Genomic DNA, 22,258 nt, shown 5'->3' with positions numbered 1-22,258 from the left:
TCTATCTATCTATCTATCTATATATATATCTATATCTATATATATATATATGAAGTTGTAAACCCTTTAGACACAACCCTTCATCCCAAAATAGAAGCAGATTCAGCCATTGATCACTTTTACTAAGTACTAAAACTTGAATTCAGTTCTTGACTAATCCTTTTTCATTACTTTGATAAGGCCATCTTTTTGTAAAATGAACTCCTAATGTTAAATGGCAATACTTTCTCACCTCCTCCCTTTTACCTACTCCCTAACTCAATGTTCTTGGATCCTAGGTTCTCTTAAGCACTGTAGGGTATCAATTGTCTCACTATAGTTTTTAATAAACCAAGCTTCATGTCACTAAAGACTAGATATATGAGCAGTAAAAACAGTTAAAGAATAACTAAGTGAGCTAAGGAGGAGAGTACAAATAAATCCAGCAAAGATGGAACAACAATTTTATACAAAATATTCAGAGATGAATCTTGTAATTAAAATTCATTTCAATTACTTTAAGAAATTGAGCTGAAGATAACTTCTATAATGTTCTATGAATGATAGCTACACACAATGAAAAAGCATAGAACAATGCATATATTTATAAAATATAAATAAATAGTTGTCAATAAAAATGACATTAATAATGATGTGGTTAGCATCAATAACACCAATGAACTTTAGAAATTTCTCAAAGCAATTAATATTTATAACATTCAAGACACTTCTAAATCCCAATATATAATGATATATTCTATATAACTACATAGATATTATATAAAATAACCTTTGTAATATGAATATTTTATTCCTATTGATGCCCATAATAGTCACTTGCCATAACATAACTTAGATTTATGTATATGGATTTATAAATTATGGATATGTGTATTTGGATATATATATCTCTGTATATGAGTATTTCTAAATATATATATATGTGTGTATGTGTATGTATGTATATATAGACATATATACACACTAATATATCTATATATAAAGAGGTAATATGCAAATTAGGCCAGGACACCATAATGGTCATGACCAGCTCAGGAGGAGGCTGTATCAGGATGGTTCAGGAGGAGCTGCATGCGCAGATGGGCAGGAGGGGATTGTGTGCCGCCCCCAGCGTGCCTCCCCCAGCCCCAGCAGACACACACCAGGGGAGGGAGTGTGCTCCGAGTGGCCGCAGTGTGGCTTGGAGCATGCCCCACCCCAGCAGACACACACCAGGGGTGGGAGTGTGTTCCGAGTGGCCATGGTACGGCTTGGCGGTAGCAGCTGAAGCAAAGCAGCCCAGGTCTCAGGTGCCTGGTGGCGGCCAGACCAAAGCAGCCAGGTCCTGGGTGCTGGAGGAAAGCCAGTGCCAGCAGCCAGGGGAAGGAAGGCCTATTCTTGCATGAATTTTCATGCATTGGGCCTCTAGTATCTATCTGTCTATCTATCTATCTATCTATCTATCTATCTATCTATCTATCCATCCATCCAAATTGGTTATCAGCATATCCAAATTGGTTACATTATTCAGTAAAAGACTCCTCTGTTTAAAGCATATAAAAAGCAAGTGTCATGCCTAAAATCAGTAAATTTATATTCTACATAGAGGCCCAAAAGACATTTCACATGAACTTTATAGTTTAATAAAGCATATTATCATCTGGAGTAAATTAATATAGTTGGCACTGAATGCCCATGAGGAAAAAGTTTTGAGTAGGATGCCTTTGCCTTTTAAAACTATGTTTCTAGTCAATGAATAATTTGTGAGATTTAAGGGCTTGAGGATATCTCTGTGCTATATTTAGAACACATGTCCTCAATTACATTGCAATCAAACTAATGGCAGTCTGGACCTTTTTGTAGACCCTCCCAATAATGTTAGTATAATAGAAATATTTGTAGCTCAGGCTACTCAGGAGAAGTCCACATATAAAAACATTTATCACAAACACAGTACTTTACAAATAATAAAAAGTGCATTTTTGTTAATTATACTACAATAGCGTCTTCATTTCTACCATTACCTAATGTCCAAGTCAAAACAAAAAGCATAAACCCTGTTGTCAGAAGACCTGAAGATAAGTCCCAGCAATGTTACTTAACTGTGTAGCTTGGTAAATTAACTAACTACTCTGACTTAGTTTTCCTGTTTATAAAAATGAGATAAAAATACCGAACTTACAGTGTTGTAGAAAATAAATTACATATTACATGCAAAATATCTAGCGCAGTGCCTGGTACACAGCAGGCACTCAATAAATGTTTCTGTGTCCTCCAAGCAGTACATAATTTAGCATCAAATAGTGAAATAATATTATGCCATATGTGGAATTATCAGCCTTTAATAAACTAAATATTCATGTTTTAAACTACTAAGAAGTAATTTTATACTACTATTGATACCTACTTATAATTCACAAGAGAAAATATATATATATATATATATATATATATCCACAAAGCATAAATTATAAAATGATCGTGATAAGAGTAATTAATATATCACAAAATTATATTTGTACTACCATTATTATATGACTTTTTTCACATCAAGAAAATCACAAGTAGAATATTAACATTATGATACAATATATTTTTCCTTAAAATGTTACAAAACTTATAATTATAGTATCTTAAATAAAAATATTTCAAAAAAAAGTAGGACTTGTATACATGTATATAAGCCAAACCAATGGACATGGACAACAGGGGGATGGGAGCATGAGTTTGTGTGTGGGGGGGAGGTTGGGGGTTAATGGGGGGGATGAGGACACATTTGTAATACCTTAACTAATAATAAAAAAAAAAGTAATTAATTCGACTTACATGTTTCTTTCGTGCAAGCTTTCCTGTTATATTTGTTTCAGGCTTAATAATGAGATCCTTAAAAATCATATCTTCATATGTTTTGTGTTTGTAAGCCCATTTTGTTTTACATTCACTAATAAATTTTTCTTGAGGTTTTTTATACGAAAAATAGTGGCTGAATAATAAAGAGGGAAAGTAGTCATTTAGTATTTTGACCAAAAAAAAAAAAGAGAAGGAAAATACATCTTAGAAAACATGGTGATAAATTTAATGTAATATTTATTTCAATAATACATTAGACTACTTAGGCACTAAAATTTGTCCATCAATATTCATCATGTGATAAATCAGTGATTAGAAATCTGTGGTGATTTGAATCCACAAACAATTCTATACTTATATCTGACTCTGCATTTTATAATATAACTAGAGGCCCAATGCACAAAATTCGTGCAAGAGCAGGCCCTCGCAGCCATGGCTGCCTCGGACCTCACAGCCCCTGCTGCCTTGCAGGCTCACCCCCCACCCACTGATCATTCTGAAAGGTTCTCCAGAAGATCGTTCTACCGTCCAGTCTAATTAGCATATTAGCTCTATTATATAGTATGGCAGAAAGAACATGACTAAATTATCTAGAAAAATATAAGGTAACCTATCTTTATTTTTCCTTTCCAGTGAAGAAGTTATTTTTATTTCCATCTAGGGAAATTATTGTAGAGTAGTTGTGTTCAACAGAATATAATGTAAGCCACAAAATAATTTTAAATTTTCTGGAAGTCCCACTTAAAAAAGGTTGAAAATAAGTGAAGCTCATTTAATATTGTTTTATGTAACCCAATACATTTAAAATATTACCTGATAAATGGATTAACTAATATCACACTTAGTAGTGAAGTTTTTGAATGTTATAAAACTTCCAGCCTTTCGCAAAAGTTTTTCTCTGATCCCAGAAGAGCTCTTCTTAGCTGTCTTTTCTCCTGGTTTTCTTTGGTCAACTTCAAGATGGCTTACAGTTCTCTTAACTATGTATAATATAATTATGCTTGCTCTCTACTTGCTGAGAACACTGGTGATCAGAGCTCTACTATTTTCTACCTGTTGCAGCTGGGTGAGAGCTTCCGCCCTACAAGTGAGGGCTGAGAAGAGGAGGAAAGCCCAAGACCTCTTAGCTACTCTTGCCTAGATTAGAGTTTCTAAGATATTTTTCAAGTTACTTTTTTAAAGAGTCAGGCTATGGAGAAATTTCTCAAAATATTGTTGAAAACCATAGAGAAATCAGCTGGCAATTAGTGGAGGCTAATAATAGTTGTGATATCAAAGGTTTCAAACAGCTTAACAGAGAAATCAGAGAAAGAGATAGTCAAAGAGAGCCCTGCTACAACCACTATCACCACAAGGGCGACTGCGCCCAGCCAAGCCTGTGTACGCTGAGCAGTATCACAAGCTGCTCAATGAGGGGGAAATAGACGTCACTAAAATAGTCCACCTAGTCATTAAAAAAATCAACAAGCAAAAACGAGTCCTGGGTGAAGAGATCAGTATCCAGAGTTGTTGCAATATACTATCTAAAATGTCCAGTTTTCAACAAAAAAAAAAACTATGACAGGCAAAGAAAGACAAATGTGTAAACTAGACAGATAAAAAGAGCAGGCCTTTGAAACTGCTTTTGCAAGGGAACAGATGACAGACAAAACAGATAAAGGCTTCAAAGCAGCTATTAAAAATATGCTTAAAGGAAATAAACCTTAAGTAAAGAGAGGTATAACAATGATGTCTTCTCAAATACAGATTATCAATAAAGACACAGAAATTACTAAAAAAGAACCAAATGAAAATTCTGTGATTAAAAAGTATAATAACTGAAAATGTTTGCTCAACTAGTTCCACAGCAGATTTTAATTGGTAGAAAAAAATCAGAAATCTTGAAAACATTGATAAAAATTATGCTGACAGAGAGAAAAAATATTGAAGACAAGTGACTAGACCCACAAAGAAATTTGCAGTATCATTAGATCCACCAACATAGGAATAATAAAAGAAGAGAGAAGAAAATAAAAATATATATTAGAACTAATGTCTAAAACTGTCCGGAATCTAAAGAAAACATTAATCTATAAATCTAAGGGCTCAACAAATTATAAAATGAATAAGTGCAAAGATCCACATTCAGACACCTCATAGTAAAACTATTAAAATCCAAAAACAAAGAAAGGAAATTTTGAAAAGAGCAAAAGAAAAATGACTAGTTCTTAGTTATTCTACTAAATGCAATAATCAGATCCAATTATTAAAGCTTCAGTTCCAGCATGATCTCCTAAAAGTATTCTCTGACATTTCATAAGCAAAGTTAATTACATCTACATCCAGCCTACTCCAAGAAAAGTATTCATTATAATGAGACTTTCTGATTTTGTTTAATAAACTGTCTTCTGAAGTAGGTAGTCAAAACGCAGAGGTCACAGATACAAAGGTTGCTATTAGAGTAGCTTACATTTAAGTGCCATGTGTTGCATGTGATTTGTTTTGAACTATGTATTTCTAAAGGAAACTTGTTTCTGGAATGGCAACAAAGGCTTAAGGGAGTCAGAACTGTCCTCATCTGAAAGAGAAGGCAGACAGGAGTGATCCTGCTATGATAGCTTGAATCATCAGGGCAAGGTACCCAGGCAACAAGATTATTATTACATTTCCTGAATTCTGTTTATGGATGTGCTGCTCTGCCCCAAGTGCAGAAAGAATCACACAAGGTTAGAATGAGTCTATTCACCTCTGTAAGCCATTAGTTTGCTAATGAATCTAATGAGGACAAGAAGATGGTAATAAAGCTTGCTTCTGTATCCATGTAGAAGCTCACTCATTTTGTAAGAAAACAATCATAAAAATATTCTGCTTCTCGTACCACTTCAAAAATGGAAAACTAGTTTCTAAAAAGACTAAGATCTAAGTCTATTTTTTATTCTGAGTTTCAAAAAAAATCAAAATATTTTGTAAAGTGTTAGTAAAATTAAAATTATTCTGTGTAAACTTAAAAAAAATAAATGATTCAGTCTAATTCTGAAAACCTAAGTAGAGGCATTATTAAACTCAGAAAGATATAAGACCAGATAATTTATTTTATTTATGTTAAACTAGGGGCACAGTGCACGAAATTCGTGCACTGTGGGAGAGGGTGGTCCCTCAGCCCAGCCTGCTCCCTCTCACATACTGGGATCCCTCAGGGGATGTCCTACTGACGGCTTAAGCCTGTTCCCTGCTCCCCTTGGAGAGCGGGCCTAAGCTGCAGTCTGGCCTCCCTTTGTGGGAGGTGACTGGGCTGATCAGGGAAGGCACCAGCCCCATCACCCCGCTGCTGCAGCCACTGCCAGTCACCGCAGCCACCAAGATGTTTTCATCAACACGGACTCCAGTCCCTTCACCATGAAAAAATGACAACTTTCTTTAGGCATTTTCAAGATGTGTCTTTCATAGGATATGACATTTCTTTCTTTTTTATCCTCACCTGAGGATATGTTTCCATTGACTGTTAGAGATTGTGGAAGAGAAAGGGAAAGACAGAGAGAAACATCCAAGTGAGAGGAACACTTTGATTGGTTACCTCCTGAATGAGCCCTGACCTGGGCCCCGGCCAGGGAGGAGCCTTCAACCTAGGTATATGCCCTTCGTCAGAATTGAATCAGACCCTGCAGTGGGCAGGCCAAGGCTCTATCCACTGAGCCAAACCGGCTAAGGCAGGATATGACATTCCTTAGCCCTCCAGCAGAGGACCTTCCTTTTTTTCTCCAGGAGTGTGGTGAAAAACCCTAGATCACCTTTTTGGATTCTTATTACCCAAGTTACTAAGAATATTACCAGTGGCATACAGGGAGCTTAACCAATGAGTGGTTAGAAAAGGTGTGTCCTCTGTAGTTCACACTGATCGCCAGCTTGGCCCCTGCCCAGGCCTAACACCTCTGGCTGAGGCATTAGGCCTGGGCAGGGGACCCTCTGCTCCTCGCGATTGCTGGCTCTGCCCCTGCCCAGGCCTAATGCCTCTGGCCAAGGTGTTAGGTCTGGGAAGGGGCCCCCTTGGCTCTGATCGTAGGCTCTGACCTGCACAGGAGCCCCCTGGTTCAGACCCTTCCTAGGCTGCTCAAGGCCCACACGGGGCCTACCTCGGAGTGGCCTGGGTGCCGATGATATTCCCAGGACCCAGGCCACTGGGTGCCTATGTATGCAAATTAAATGCTATCTTTGTTGGTTTAATTTGCATACTCATCAGATTGGCTAATGAGCGTAGCAGAGGGATGGTCAATTTGCATGTTTGTCTATTATTAGGTAAGATTATTAAGTTGCTTACACAATCATAAAATATTTTCAGTCATTTAATAGTACTTTAACAAAATATTTTTGTTTAGTAAATAGTAGAGGAAAGCACATCTGTGTTCCAAGAGAGTATTAAACTATGTTAATGTTAAAGCTGCAAATTTTAGATAACCCTGGATTGAATCTGTACCTTGTCTTTACAGATTATGATTAACGATCCAAACCATATGCAAAGATAGATTTTATTTTAAACCATTTATATCTGGCAAATTCACCTTACTCAAATATTTTCACAGGAATGTTGATCTAAATTTATCATTTAAAATAGGATTTACTTTGAAAAAAATGTGTGCTACTTCTATTTTGATATACCTATTTTTATAAGGTAGGAATTAATCTTTATTATATATAAATAATGTAGTCACTGTTGAAAAAAATCAGCATTCAAAATTACATAATTTACTATAAAAAATAATAGACTATTATAATTCCTTTTCGTAATTCCAAAATAAGGACTCAAAACATACACTGCATGTAACAGTCAATTACCATCCAAATAATAGATGTACTACTGAAAAGTTGCCTCTAATGCTTTTATATTATGAAATCATGTAAAGTACATTATAAAATTCTTATAAAGAAAGTCTTTAATGTGAATAATTTGAAATGAGGCTAATAATTTCCTGCATCATATACATTTTGACATTACTATGTTGAGTATTATTTGATAATTCATACCCATTTAAAAACTAGCAGAGGATTAATAGTATATATAAAAAATGCATTCATAGATATTAATGTTCAAAGATTTTGTCTTAGAGTCAGCTATGACCTATTTATTCTTTACACTGTTTGGGGACCTTCAAGTTAGTAAATCTGTTTATTATTTATTTAATTATTTATTTATTTATGTATTTAATCTTTATTCTTTTTTTTAAATATATTTTATTGATTTTTTTTACAGAGAGGAAGGGAGAGAGATAGAGAGTTAGAAACATCGATGAGAGAGAAACATCGATCAGCCGCCTCCTGCATATCTCCTACTGGGTGGGGATGTGCCCGCGACCCAGGTACATGCCCTTGACTAGAATCGAACCTGGGACCTTTCAGTCCGCAGGCCTACGCTCTATCCACTGAGCCAAACCGGTTTCGGCTTAATCTTTATTCTTGAAAGTAATATAGATGTACCTTTTTTCCCCTCCATTTACCTCTTGTAGCCTCCCCACCCTGCCCCAGGCCTTCACCATACTATTGTCTGTGTACTTAGGTTATGCATATGCATATAAGTTCTTTGGTTAATCACTCCCCCCTCACACACCCACCACCATCTTCCCTCTGAGATTCATCAGTCTGTTCCATGTTTCTATGTCTCTGGAACTATTTTGTTCATCAGTTTATATTTTTCTTTAGATTCCACATATGAGTAAGGTCACGTGATTCTTGTCTTTCTCTGACTGACTTATTTTGCTTAGCATAATAATCTCCAGGTCATAAATCTTGTTTGTTTTCTTTTCCCCATAGTAAGTTGCCCTTAAGTTTGATAAACCAACTGGTAGCTCAGTTACAACCTATCGTCTAATTCCCTAGATTATAATCAACATCTTTTTCTTTCACAGGGAGTCTTATTTGCAAACATTTGTCATGATTCCAGGATATCCACATATCAAACAATTATGGGCAATTAATAATATAGATTTCAAAGTTAGTTATTATATCATGTTACCTACAATGAGTTTCTGTAGTTTTATTTATAACTAGAGGCCTGTTGCACGAAGAGATTCGTGCAATAGGCCTTCCCTTCTCCTGGCAGCAGGCACCGGTTTTCCTCCAGCACCCGAGACCCAGGCCTTTGCTCTGGCCTGAGCTGCCTTCTGCGCTCTGTCTTCGCGGCCCCAGCTGGAGCCACCTTCTGCCCTCCATCTTCGTGGCCCCAGCCGGAACCACCCTCCATCTTCCCAGCCCCGGCCAGAGCCGCCTTCCACCCTCTGTCTTTGCAGCTCCAGCAAGAGCGGCCTTCCATCTTCCATCTTTGCGGCCCCGGCCAGAGCCACCTTTTGTCTTCCATCTTCACTGCTCTGGCTTGCCTCCAGCCTTCGCTCGGCCACTTGGAGCCTACGTATGCAAATTAACCACTATCTTTGTTGGCGGTTAATTTTCATATCGTGCTGATTAGCCAATGGGAGGCATAGCGAAGGTACAGTCAATTACCCTGTTTGTCTATTATTAGATAGGATTATGCAACTTTATCCTTCATATAAATTTTATAGTTCAGGAAAATTAAATTGACATTTTCCTACCAACCTAAAAATTAGGGGAAAAAAGTTTTTCTTGATTTTTTGAGCACAGCTCCAAGAAATGTTTAAATTCAACTCAAAAACTAGTAACATACATAACAAAACCAGCAATGAAATTATCCATCAGATCAAAATTCAATTAAAATAGAAATTTTCTCCTTGTGTTGTGAATAGCCTTCTATATCAGGATCAAAAACTTTTTCCATAAAGAGCCAGAGAGTAAATAATTTAGGTTTTTGCAGTCAGTATATATTTGGTTGTGTTGTATACTCTTCTATGTATTTAAAATTCTTTAAAAATATAAAAAAACATTCTTCTTGTGTAACAAGCCATGTTGAATTGTGCCCACAGGCTGAATTTTGTAAACCCTTGATCTATATCATATACTGAAACATATATACATGAACACACACATACACACACACACACATATACAAACACAAACATTTTTTCTCCCATTCTACCTTATAGACATTTGGAGAAGAATAGAAAACAAGTGCATATATACATATTTGGATATTGATATATACATTTACAAACTTAATTGTGAATTAAATTTAAAATAAGAAATTTGTAACTTGCAAAAGTATTCTAGAGATCCTAGAAAACATATTAGTCTTGCCTATTATAATAATACTAAAGGCACAGTGCATGGATTTGTGCACTGGTGTGGTCCCTCGGCATAGCCTGCGGGGATCAGACCAATGCTGTCTGCTGCTCCTGCCTGCTGTTCCTGCTCATCCTGGCCCCACTGTGACTGTCACTGCTGCTGCTCAGTAGGCTTGCTGCCCCTCCCCTGTGGTTTCCAGGCTGCTGTGGCCAGCCATGATTCCTGTATCTGGTGCCCATTGGTCAGCTGAGTGGTGCTCCAGTTGTGAGAGTGCACTGACCACCAGGGTGAAGCTCCTGCATTGAGTGTCTGCCCCCTGGTGGTCAGTGTGCTTCATAGCAAGTGGTCATTTGGTCGCTTAGGCTTTTATATATATAAATGGCTACGCAAACCAAAATGAATTTAATGTACATTTAGTTAAGCTGCATAGTACCCGAAGATCCGGCCATTCTGGCTACCTGTATTGATATATTGTTATCTCCAATGTATGGCTGACTTAAGGGAACAGATACTTCCTTTTCCACTTTCCTAAGAGCTAAGACATTGTCCTATAACTTAGTATCAGCTTATTTAATACTTTCTCCCTGAATTTATACTTGTTTTAGGAATGATCCAAAAGCCCAAAGACAACTGCAGCAGAATGACAAGGTGTCATATAGTTAGTAAATGGAAGCTCCCTGAGCAAACTCTTTCTCTGGTGGAGTTTTGGCTCTGCATTGCCTCTCATTACTACTTATTTCTCAAGTTCAATTATTGTGACTTCCTGAATATTCTGTGAGCTTCCAGAATAAACCTCCAAGAAATTACATTATTCCCTCAGTCATTTAGAGTCAGCTTCTATTGTTTGCAGATAAAAACTCTAGATGCAACATAACCTATAATTTTCCAAATTTTTATGCAGGTAGGATAAGAAAAGTACTTGCTTTAATTATTTTATGAAAGGAATTTTAACTAATGAGCTATCCATAAACACACAACCAGAAAACTACAGCAAGCATATTATAATCCCTCTATCTGACACTGATGCTACCTACTAGGTCTACTATATAAATATGAAGAGTTTGGGGAGATATTCTACTATGAAAATAAATGCCTTTGTTTTCTTCATATTATATTTGTATTAAATATATAAATGTAGTACATTCTCTTCTTTTCATCTACCTTTTTTTTTTTTACTAATCCTCAATTTGTCTCTTATAGTATCTATGAAATAATTATATTTATCTCACATAATTGCTGTGAGGATTGAGTGAGCTAATTAGATTTAAAACTTTAAACATGAAAAAGTATATTGCAGTAAAAATAATTTAGTAACAATAAATTCACATTATTTTTATAAAGTAATATACAAAGCTACTGTACCATTATATAACATGTTTTATTATACTAGAGTCCCAGCGCACACAAAGTTGTGTGCGGGTAGGCTACCTAGACCTAGCCTGCGATCTGGGCCATCTTATGCCCACTCACCAGTCCCCAGCCCTCACCCACCACCACCACACATCCCATTCACCACGTGGCGACTGATGGGAGCCTGTGGGCCGGGGGGAGGGACCAAGAGGTCTGCCTTCCACCTGCTCGCCAGTCCCCAGTCCCGCCCTGTCGCCACCCACCCCTGGTGGTCAGTGCAGTCATAGCGACCAGTCGGATGGTCAGACACTTAGCATATTAGCCTTTTATATATATAGACTACAGGCATCTTTCCACACAAATCTTATTCAAATTCTATTCACTCATGCTAAATTTTGAGATACCATTTCCATGCACAAGGTTTTTAATCTCATGTTACATGCATATACAGGAAATCTTGATTCTAAGAGTGAAAAACTCAATTGTAGGAGCATAAGCTAAAGATAAGTCCCTTTAATTAGATCTTTATTTCATATAAATCTCACACTAAATTTAAAGATGAGACAGAAATAATATTTTAAATAAATATGCACCTGTCAGCAGCTGCCTGATCCTCTTCCACATCTTTTATTCCATGTAATTTTACTTATTTCTACTGTGAGCCCAATTTCTCTCACACTTTGACCTTAGTTTGAAAAGTATATGGAACCTCTTCTTCAGAAGTTGCAGGCACCGTATTATAGTCAGTTGATCCTCATACTTTTCTCTCTCTAGCAGGGCTACTGCCGTCTATGATTTAGCCATGCAGGCTAATGCAGGAGACCATTCTCTCTGCCTACCACACAATGCTGAATATCATTTCAATGAAACTTCCTAATCTGGGTTTCTCAGAGGCTGTCATTGCCCAATTCTAGATCTATTTTAATCCTACCTATATTTCAGGGCCAAATTTCATTTCTATCTTCTGTATTCTATCATTTAGCATCTGAAAATAAGCTATATAAAAATATTCATTTACTTTTTCCTATATGTGATGTTTGGTATGACTAATATATATAGAAATTGATGACAGAGTAACCTATCTTGTCTCCCCAAGTTCAGTGTTCAGAGGTTCTGCCAAGAAAGGTGTTCCTCTATTTGCAAATGTCAGCTACTGGAAACAATGCAAGGAACAAAGAGAAAGAAAAATACAATTAACCAAATGACAATGTAGATTGATATGGTAGCAGATGTTTCACCAAAATTATCTTCACATTCAAACAAATATATGTTTCATGGTTTATATTTCTATTGTACCCCATTATATAGAACATGGTTTATATTTCTATTTCATCCCATTAGAGGGGAAATTCAGTATGTTTTAGATTGCTTTTTTTTTAATTTAAGAGAAATACTGTCAGAATTACTCAATTAGTAATTAATAAAAACTTTATTAGTTATATACATATATGGTCAATTTTTTTAAAAAAGGAAAAGTATCAAATTTTTATTATGCCAAATATTATAAGCTATTACTATATTTGCCTCTAATTGCTACTGATTGTGGTGTGTTTCTTAAAACTAGTTCAAGTCATCTATACAGTACTGTTTTAATAGGAATTCAAAAATGAGTATTATTAGAGAGATGCCTTTTTATCATTGATTTTCTTAACATTTAAGTTAATATTCAAATAGTAGAGAAAATAAACATACCTCAACATTTTTCTAACTAGGAAACCACGCATCCATCTTTGAATAATCAAAATTGGTGAATTATGAGCCATGATTTCATTTATTTTTGAAATAACAAAGTTGATGTTATTAATTTCATCCTCATAGGTTGATCCCTGTATAAAGAAAATATGTTTAATAATTATATTTCATGAAATTATTTCCAAAAGACACTTTAAACTCGGTACTCTCTTAGTAGAAACTACTAACACATTCACAGGTATCTTAAAGGCATAGCAGTTGAATAATATACATTTTCACATATGTTTTATTAGATCAGTAAATCAAGAATTAGTAGCACCAAATAACTTCAATTCTCTAACAAAATGCAAGATCCATGATAACCTCCTCTATTCTCTAGATTCTTCTCTCAATCTGATAGCATAGATATCAACTTTGACCATAAGTATGTCAACCTCTGAAAAGTAGTTATATGAATAGGTATTCAGTGAAACTCTAAAAGTATTCTGTGGGTCCCCATGAAGAAAACTGGCATGTTGGATCCATAAAATAATTTACAGTAGTTCAAAATTTTGTTGCAGCTTAACTACCATGTTGGACACTTTTATTGGAACAGAGCACATCCCCCTGGGGAAAGATATGTTCTCACTTTAAAGAAATTATCTCTAAGATCTCTCACCTGCAAACTGTTTAGATTTGGAAATACAGACTCCCTATATCTTATCATTTTACTGTAATAATTTAGTAATAAAGCCAATTTGGTTAGGTTATGAATGTAAGAATTCTGCTTTAAAAAAAAATTGTGTTGTTAGTAAGACACCTTCCCTGAAAATCACCAAACCCATCATGTTACAAACACACACCTTCCCTGCTTATACCTTCAATCAGCTATGTACTGCTAGAATAACAACACAAAATCTTGCAGATAAGTGCTACTTCATGCCGCCCCAAAATATGATTATAGGAGATCAAGACATGCCATCTAAAATATGCTCCTTTGGTATATTCATTATTTTGAGTGGGAGACACTTGAAAAACGGCAAAAACAGGGAGGGGATTTCTCTGAACTTTCCTTATCTGCCTAAAGCAGTGATGGCGAACCTTTTGAGCTCGGCGTGTCAGCATTTTGAAAAACCCTAACTTAACTCTGGTGCCATGTCACATATAGAAATTTTTTGATATTTGCAACCATAGTAAAACAAATACTTATATTTTTGATATTTATTTTATATATTTAAATGCCATCTAACAAAGAAAAATCAACCAAAAAAATGAGTTCGCGTGTCACCTCTGACACGCGTGTCATAGGTTCGCCATCACTGGCCTATATCAACCCTAATCACATCATCTTCGGCCCACAGTAATTGATCTCTCTGACACCATCTGTCCCTTAACCACTATTAATCTGCTAGTAAAATACTGGATTAATTTCCTTTAAAAAACTTTGTCAATACCATTAATTCATATAGTAACAAACATGACAAATTCACTCTAATTTTCCTACTCAAATAACTTCAATAGATCTTCACTGCATTCATTAAGAAATCTAAACTTCTTGGTATGTCATTCAAGGTTCTGTTCTATACTCTCCACCCAACTTCCCATTAATTCCTTAAATGAACCTCAGACATTTTGATTGTCCTTAAAAGGGTCATGTATGTTCCTAAATTTGATTACACCATATGACACAATGAGAATACTAAATGATTATTCCTATAGGGCCCAAGTTAAGAGATAAATATTGGCTCATTTTTTATGTCCATAATTTTTAAAACTATTATTACAAAACTAGAGGCCAGGTGCAGGAAATTCATGTACGGGTAGGGTCTCTAGGCCTTCCTTCCCCCGGCTGCTGGCTGCCAACTGGGACCTTCCTTCATTCTGCACTGCCCCTGGTGGTCAATGCACATCATAGCGAGTGGTTGAACTCCTGGTCAGTCAAACTCCCAAGGGGACAATTTGCATATTAACCTTTAATTATATAGGATAATTAGCATAGTTAAATTTTAATAAATAAAAATATCATATACAATTTTAAAAGTCTTCCAGGTCTCCAAGCTTAACATGCACAATCACTTTCAGATGTGATCACAACTGTTCAAATGATTTTCTATTCTTTGTCAAATTTCAAAGCATTTCTACATAGATTTACATATACTTAGAGAATATTATAAACGGTGTTCTGAATAATGCTTTTTTACTTGATATACTTTGTACATGATTTTTCTAATACCTGAAGAGCTAGTCATCTCTTTTGAACTATAATATAATGTATTTGTTCCAATATTCATATGCCATGAAGCATTTTTTCTCATATTATTATCTATCCATTTAAGGATTTTGTAGCCTGTAACTAAAGTTTTCCAATAGCTTCTTTCAACATTTAAAAAAATCAATGTAAAATGATGCTATGAACATGTATGTTTATGTCATCAAATTAATGATTTAAGAATTGAATATTTTGTACTCTTCACTAGGGGCCCAGCATGCAAAATCGTGGGAAACCCAGACCTGGCGCACTGCAGGATGCAGCGTCAAGTCCCGCACCACAAGATGCAGCGTCAAGTCCCGCCAGCGCCGTGGGACCTATCAATGCACCCCCTGGTGACTGGTCTTTGGTCATTATGGTGTTATGACCACTGGGTTTTTATTATATAGACTAGAGGTCTGGTGGACAAAATTTGTGCATGGGCGGGGGGAGGGGGTTCCCTCAGCCCAGCCTGCACTCTTTCTAATCTTGGACCCCTCGGGGGATGTCTGACTGGCGGTTTAGGCCCAATCCCGGGGAAGGGGCCTAAACCTCCAGCCAGACATCCCTCTCACAATCCTGGACCGCTGGCTCCTAATCGCTCACCTGCCTGCCTGGTTGCCCCCAACGCTTCCCCCTGCCAGCCTGGTTGCTCCATGCAGCCTGAATGTTCAGGTGTTTGGTCGTCCCTCACTAACCCTCCTGCTGGCCTGGTCATAGGCAGCCTTCTTGTGAGGGCATGAGGATCAATTTGCATATTACCTCTTTATTATATAGGATTATTCACCTAAGTTGCCCCTTAAGGCATTGATAAAAATAAACTATTTCCTAATGCATTCATTCAAATATGAAAAACTTGAAAAAAGAAAAGTTATGCTTTCAATGAAAAAACAACTATTCTGAATCAACAAAAAACTTCCAGAACTAATAAATGAGAATAGGGAAGTAGCAGGATATAAGGTTAAATGAAAACATCAATTGTATTTACATATATTAGCAAAATCTAATCCAAACATAAAATTAAGTAAATAATTCCATCCCCAATGTCAAATAAAATACCAAAAAAACTTTAACAAAATGGACTTGTACAATGAAAATTACAAAACATTGCTCAGAGAGTTAAATAAACTCAGAGAGTTCACACTCAAGAATGAAAATACTCAATCTTCAAAATATTGGCAATTCTCCACAAATTGATCTATAAATACAATAGAATCTTTATCACTATCACAGCAAGAATTGGCATCAAAATTGATAAGTTGATTCTAAAATTCATTTGTAAATTCAAGGGTCCTTGAATAGCCAAAACAATATTGGGGGAGAAAAGGCAAAGTTGGAGGACGCAGACAAAGGAACACAAGACAGATTTTAGATGATAGGTTTTTGGATTTCGATTTTTGAGAGAGAGAGAGTGAGAGTGAGAGTGCGAGAGAGAGGAAGAGAGAGAGAGGAAGAGAGAGAGAGAGAGAGAGAGAGAGAGAGCGAGAGAGAGCGAGCTTTCCCCATTTCCTCCACCTGCTCTCTCAGGTGGAGTTTGTATATGCTTCCAATAAACTTCTACATTTTTATTAAAGAAGCCTTTAGTCCACAAGTTTATTCTTCAAACTTCGTTGGACCAGGGCTCACAAAAAGAAATCTGCACCCCGAACCCCACGTTTCAATTCCTCTCCATTAACTGCTTAGAAAAGGAAATTTATGGAGACAGAAAACAATCAGTGTTACCTAGGGCTGGGTGTTGAAGTATGGATTACCTGCAAATGGGAAAGAAATTTTTAGAATGGTAAAAAATTTCCAATATTGAATTTTGGAGATGGTTATATAACACTGTTAATTTATTAAAATCATTGAATCACATATGTAAAATAAGGGAATTTTACAGTATGTAAGCTATAGATCCTTAAAGCTATTAAAATATAATGGAGACATTATATTTGTTTCTCTATAGTTTGGTATTTTTCTGCTCAACAATTTTTATGCAGTAAACATACAAGCTTTTTAATAAATTCACATATAACACATTACTAATGTATCATTAGTATATGATATCTTATATAAATGCTGCAAAATATTAGTTTTATATAATTTAGATATGAAACTTAGAAGCTAAAATTTCATTTCTATAAATTTATTTAAAACAAACCATAAAGAAACCATTTACCTTTTTCAAAGGAGTGCAGAAATTAAAGAAAAGCCGATGGTTATATGTTTTGAATCTTTCAGGAAGATGAAAGTTCTGAACTATTTCTTCATCAGAAATAACATGATGATCCAATGCTTTGAGAGGCAATATAGTGTTGACAAGAACATGTCTATATCCTTTTTTAAGGCTTACTGGACAATCAAACAAAGTGAGGGCAATGAGGCTTGGACACGCAGATAACATGCATACATTCTTTAACTTTGCAAACCCATTGTCATGAAGATAGAGAAGCTTTAGGCTTTTTAATCTACTCCAAAATCTGACATCTGGTAGACTCTTTATCTGAAATATTATTAATAATAGTGCTTTAAATACATATATAAAATTTATATCAATTGCTTAGAAAATGAAATATATTAAACATACTCTAAAATTCAATATTTTCCCAAAAGGAAACTTTCTCATTAGTAAACAAAAACAGAACTTCTAATTATCCAAATGATAACTAGTATACAAATATGACGTAGTTAAATAACTATCATTATTAATATAATTGAATTAATAAACATACATACTTCATCCATAAAAATGCCTTTGTAATAGGCTGACTCTTTAAACCTCTCTAAAATACTTTCTTTACAAAAAGAATTGAAAAATCAAATCAAACAATGCGATAACATCACACTAATTAAATATAAAAATTATATGAACCTTTCAACAGAGGCAGAAAAAAAGCTTTTGACAAATTCTATATCCACTTATGATAGAGACAAACTCACAGATAAATAGCATGCTGAGAGCAGTTGGGGTTGGGGGGAGGGATTGAGAGAGAAAAAAGAAGAAACTCATAGAGAGGGACAAATAGTGTGGTGATTACCTGGAGAAGGGGGAAAGGTGGAGGAGTATATAGGGGAGATAAATGATGTTGGAAAGGGACTTAACTGGGGTGGTGAACACACAATACAGTATACATTATACAGTGTGGTAGAACTGTGCACCTGAAACCTGTATAATTTTATTAAACAGTGTCACCCCAATAAATTCAATAAAAATTAAAAAATTCCAAAAAAATATATAAGTTTCTTGCATTTTCATACACTAATGACAAACTATCTGAAAGAGGAATTAAGAAAATTCCATCTATGATTGCACCACAAAATACCTAGGGATATTTTAACCAAAAAGGTAAAATACCTATGTACACTGAAACCTATATGACATTATAAAAATATTGAAGACACACATAAATAAAAATATATTTTATGTCCAAGGATTGGGAGAATATTATTAAGAATACACAAAGCATTCTACAGATTCCATGCAATCCCTTTCAAAAATGTCAATGGCATTGTTCACAGAAATAAAACAAGCAATCCTAAAATTTGAATGGAACCTAAATAGACAAGAAGAACAAAGCTGGAGACAACAGATTCCCTGATTTTAAACTACATAATAAAGGATTAGTAATCAAACAGTATGGTATTGACATAAAAACAAGCACACAGTTCAATGGAACAGAATAAAGAGCTCACAAATAAATGTATGCATATATAGTCAACTGACTTGCAACAAAGAGTCAAGAAAATACAATGATCAGGAAAGGACAGTTTCTTCAATAAATGATGCTGGGAAAACTGGACAGACACATGGCAAAGAATAAAACTGGACCACCATCTTATACGATAATCAAAAATTAACTGAAAATGGATTAAAGACTTGAAGGTAAAACCTGGAACCATAAAAATCATAGCAGAAAACACAGACGGTGTTTTAGTCATGTTAGTGATATTTTTTTGTTTTTTTTTTGTCTTTAAATCTGAAACAAAGACAAAAGGCAACAAAAGCAAGAATAAACAAACGAGACTAAATAAAAATGAAAAACTTCTGCATCACAAAGGATACTATCACTAAAACAAAATGGCAATTAACCAAATGGAAGAAAATATTTGCAAATCTGATTTGTAACCAAGTGGTGATGAACATTAAATAGAATATTGTGGTGATCATTTCACAATATGTACAAATATAGAATCACTATTTTGTAAACTGAAATTAATATAATGTTACACATCAGTTAGATGTCATTTAAAAAAATAATTAAGGAGCAAGAAGTATTCCCAATCCAGACTATGTTTTTAAGAAGTAAAGTAAACTAAATCACAGTTTATTTTATATGCTTTTAAATTAAAATTTTTGCTTTTATTTGAAATTTTACATTTCTACATTTCATATTTTTATTTATTTTTATGTTTTATATAAAATACTATCTGGACCAATAATGCTTATTAAATATAATTTCACATATCTGAAAATATCTGCAATGGCTATTGCTTACCTGATTCCCATGGAGATCAAGTTTGACTAATTTTATACAACTTGCAATTGGACTAATATTGGTAATAAAATTGTTTGAGAAGATGCATATTTTAAGAGAGATACAAGATTGCAAATTTTCCATAGATTTTAAATGAAGACCAGTGTACTTCACAAAAACAAAATCTTTCTGATCTTCTATTATGTTTTCATTATAGTGACTCCATTCTTTATGACTGATTAGCTCTTTTGTGACAGTTGCATGAAACATCTAGAAAAAAATGATAAATTTCTTTTAAAATGTTTTTTTCCTACTTTCAAACAAATCCATTTATAATAATAAAAATGCAATATGCTAATTAGACCATACATCCTTCCAGACAAAGCCGCAGCAGGGGGGGCCAAGGTAAAGGTGGCAGAGGCCCCAGGCTGCGGTGGTGGTGGGCAGGGGCGGCCAGGGCCAAGGCCCTTGTACAAATTTCATACATTGGGCCTCTAGTATGAAAATAAAAAACATTTGCTAATAGTGATAAAAATGGGTAGAAACCAAGTTAATTTTTGTAAAAAAATCTAATTCCCATAAAATCTATCTTAAAGCATCTGAGATGTCTAACATTTATATAACTACAACTCAAAACTGTATTTTTGTCCTCACCAATAAATTAACCAGTAAGAGAATGAAAAACTTTCCTATTCCTAAAATACTTAGAGAAAATGAAATTCAGTAAAATAGTTGATATGAAAACATCAACTGTTGGCAAGACAACTAAACAAACAACGGAAACTATACCTTAGCTGACCTTGTATAATAGTTTCTGTTAAAAGATATTTTCAATAAAGAAATTTTTTGAATTATGAACTCCTAGCTCAGGAAAGTGGTATTTTTTGTGGGAGGGGCTAAAAAATGCAGCTAAATGAAATTAAGGTGCAATAGAGGGCTTCAACTGTTATAAATATTTATTTTCTAAAGAGATAATTAGCAATTATAATATGCTAGAGGCCCGGTGTACAAAAAATTGTGCACTCAGGGGGGGTCCCTCAGCCTGGCCTATGCCCTCTTGCAGTCTGGGAGCCCTCGGAGGATGTCCACCTGCGGGCTTAGGCCCACTCCCTGAGGGATCGGGCCCAAGCTGGCAGTCAGTCATCCCTCTGGCAGCCCAGCAGCCCTCGGGGGATGTCTACTTGCCAGCAGGGAGCAGGCCTAAGCTGCAGTTGGACATCCTTAGCACTGCTGAGGAGGCGGGAGAGGTTCCCACCACCACCGCTGTACTGGCAGCAGACAGCCTGGTTTGTGGCTGAGCAGAGCTCCCCCTGTGGGAGCACACTGACCACCAGGGGGCAGCTCCTGCATTGAGCGTTTGCCCCCTGCTGGTCAGTGTGTGTCATAGTGACCAGTCATTCCCAATCATTCTGCTGTTAGGGTCAGTTTTCATATTATCCTTTTATTATATAGGATAGAGGCCTGGTGCACAGGTGGGGGCAGGCTGGTTTTCCCTAAACGGTGTCCCAGATCAGGGTGGGGGTTCCACTGGGGTGCCTGGCCAGCCTGGGTAAGGGGCTGATGGCAGTTTGCAGCTGGTCACACCCCCTTCAAGGTGGAGGACCCCACTGGGGTGCATGGCCAGCCTGGATGAGGGGCTGATGGCTGTTTGCAGGCTGGTCAAGCCCCCCCCCCCACCCTGTGTGGACCCTCACCCCATGGAGGTTTGGCCAGCCTGGATGAGGGGCTGATGGCTGTTTGCAGGCTAACCACACCCCATTTAGGGTTGGGGCTCCCCACTGGGGTGCCTGGCCAGTCTGGGTGAGGGGCTGAGGGCCATTTTCAGGTGGGCCAATTCCCCTGGCGACGACGTCTCCCAGCCTCTCCTTTTTTTTTTTTTTTTTTTTTTTTATTCTGGGACTTATTTACCTTCTATAATTGAAACTTTGTAGCCTTGAGAGGAGCTCCGAGCCGGCCAGGGCGGGTGAGAGGGAAGCCTCCTGCTCGCTCCAGTTCCGTGGCCACAGCCTGCTGAAAGCAGGTATCTGGGGTTTATTTATCTTCCATATTTGAAACTTTGTTGCTTTGAGTGGAGCTCAGAGCCCGGGCCACAGCAGGCTGGGAAGCTTGGCTTCCTCCATCATTGGGGCAACCAAGCCTCCTGCTTGCTTCAGCTCCATGGCTGCTGGCCACCATTTTGGTTGGGTTAATTTGCATATAGTCACTCTGATTGGCCGTGGGTGTGGCTTAAGGCATAGTGACGGTATGGTCAATTTGCATGTTTGTCTTTTATTAGTGTAGATAAGGTGGGGAAAAAGTATGTTACAATTGTGCATATGAAAAAGAAAATAAATAATCCTATATAATAAAGAGGTAATATGCAAATTGCATCCTTGTACAAGATGGCTGCCCCTATGTGGTCACAAGATGGTCCCCACAAGATGGGCAGCTAAGGAGGGCAGTTGGGGGTGAACAGGCCAGAGGGGGAGGGCAGTTGGGGGTGACCAGGCTGGCAGGGGAAGGCAGTTGGGGGCGACTGGGCTCGCAGGGGAGTTGTTAGGGG

At 36.4% G+C, this 22,258-nt stretch overlaps 1 protein-coding gene across 1 annotated transcript in view; it reads right to left on the bottom strand.

The window, feature by feature from the left end:
• LRRIQ3 (leucine rich repeats and IQ motif containing 3) overlaps positions 1-22,258 on the bottom strand; it is an 86,550-nt gene that overhangs the window by 56,874 nt on the left and 7,418 nt on the right. The window contains exons 2-5 of the mRNA XM_059689177.1: positions 19,738-19,986; positions 17,421-17,744; positions 13,036-13,169; positions 2,806-2,962 (exon numbers count right to left, since the gene is read on the bottom strand). Coding sequence (XP_059545160.1) covers positions 2,806-2,962; positions 13,036-13,169; positions 17,421-17,744; positions 19,738-19,986 — 864 coding nt within the window. The remainder of the gene's footprint in view (positions 1-2,805; positions 2,963-13,035; positions 13,170-17,420; positions 17,745-19,737; positions 19,987-22,258) is intronic.

The sequence above is a fragment of the Myotis daubentonii genome, chromosome 3, assembly GCF_963259705.1.
Source record: "Myotis daubentonii chromosome 3, mMyoDau2.1, whole genome shotgun sequence".
Classification (NCBI taxonomy): Eukaryota; Metazoa; Chordata; class Mammalia; order Chiroptera; family Vespertilionidae; genus Myotis; species Myotis daubentonii.
This window is presented reverse-complemented; position numbering and strand designations above follow the sequence as displayed.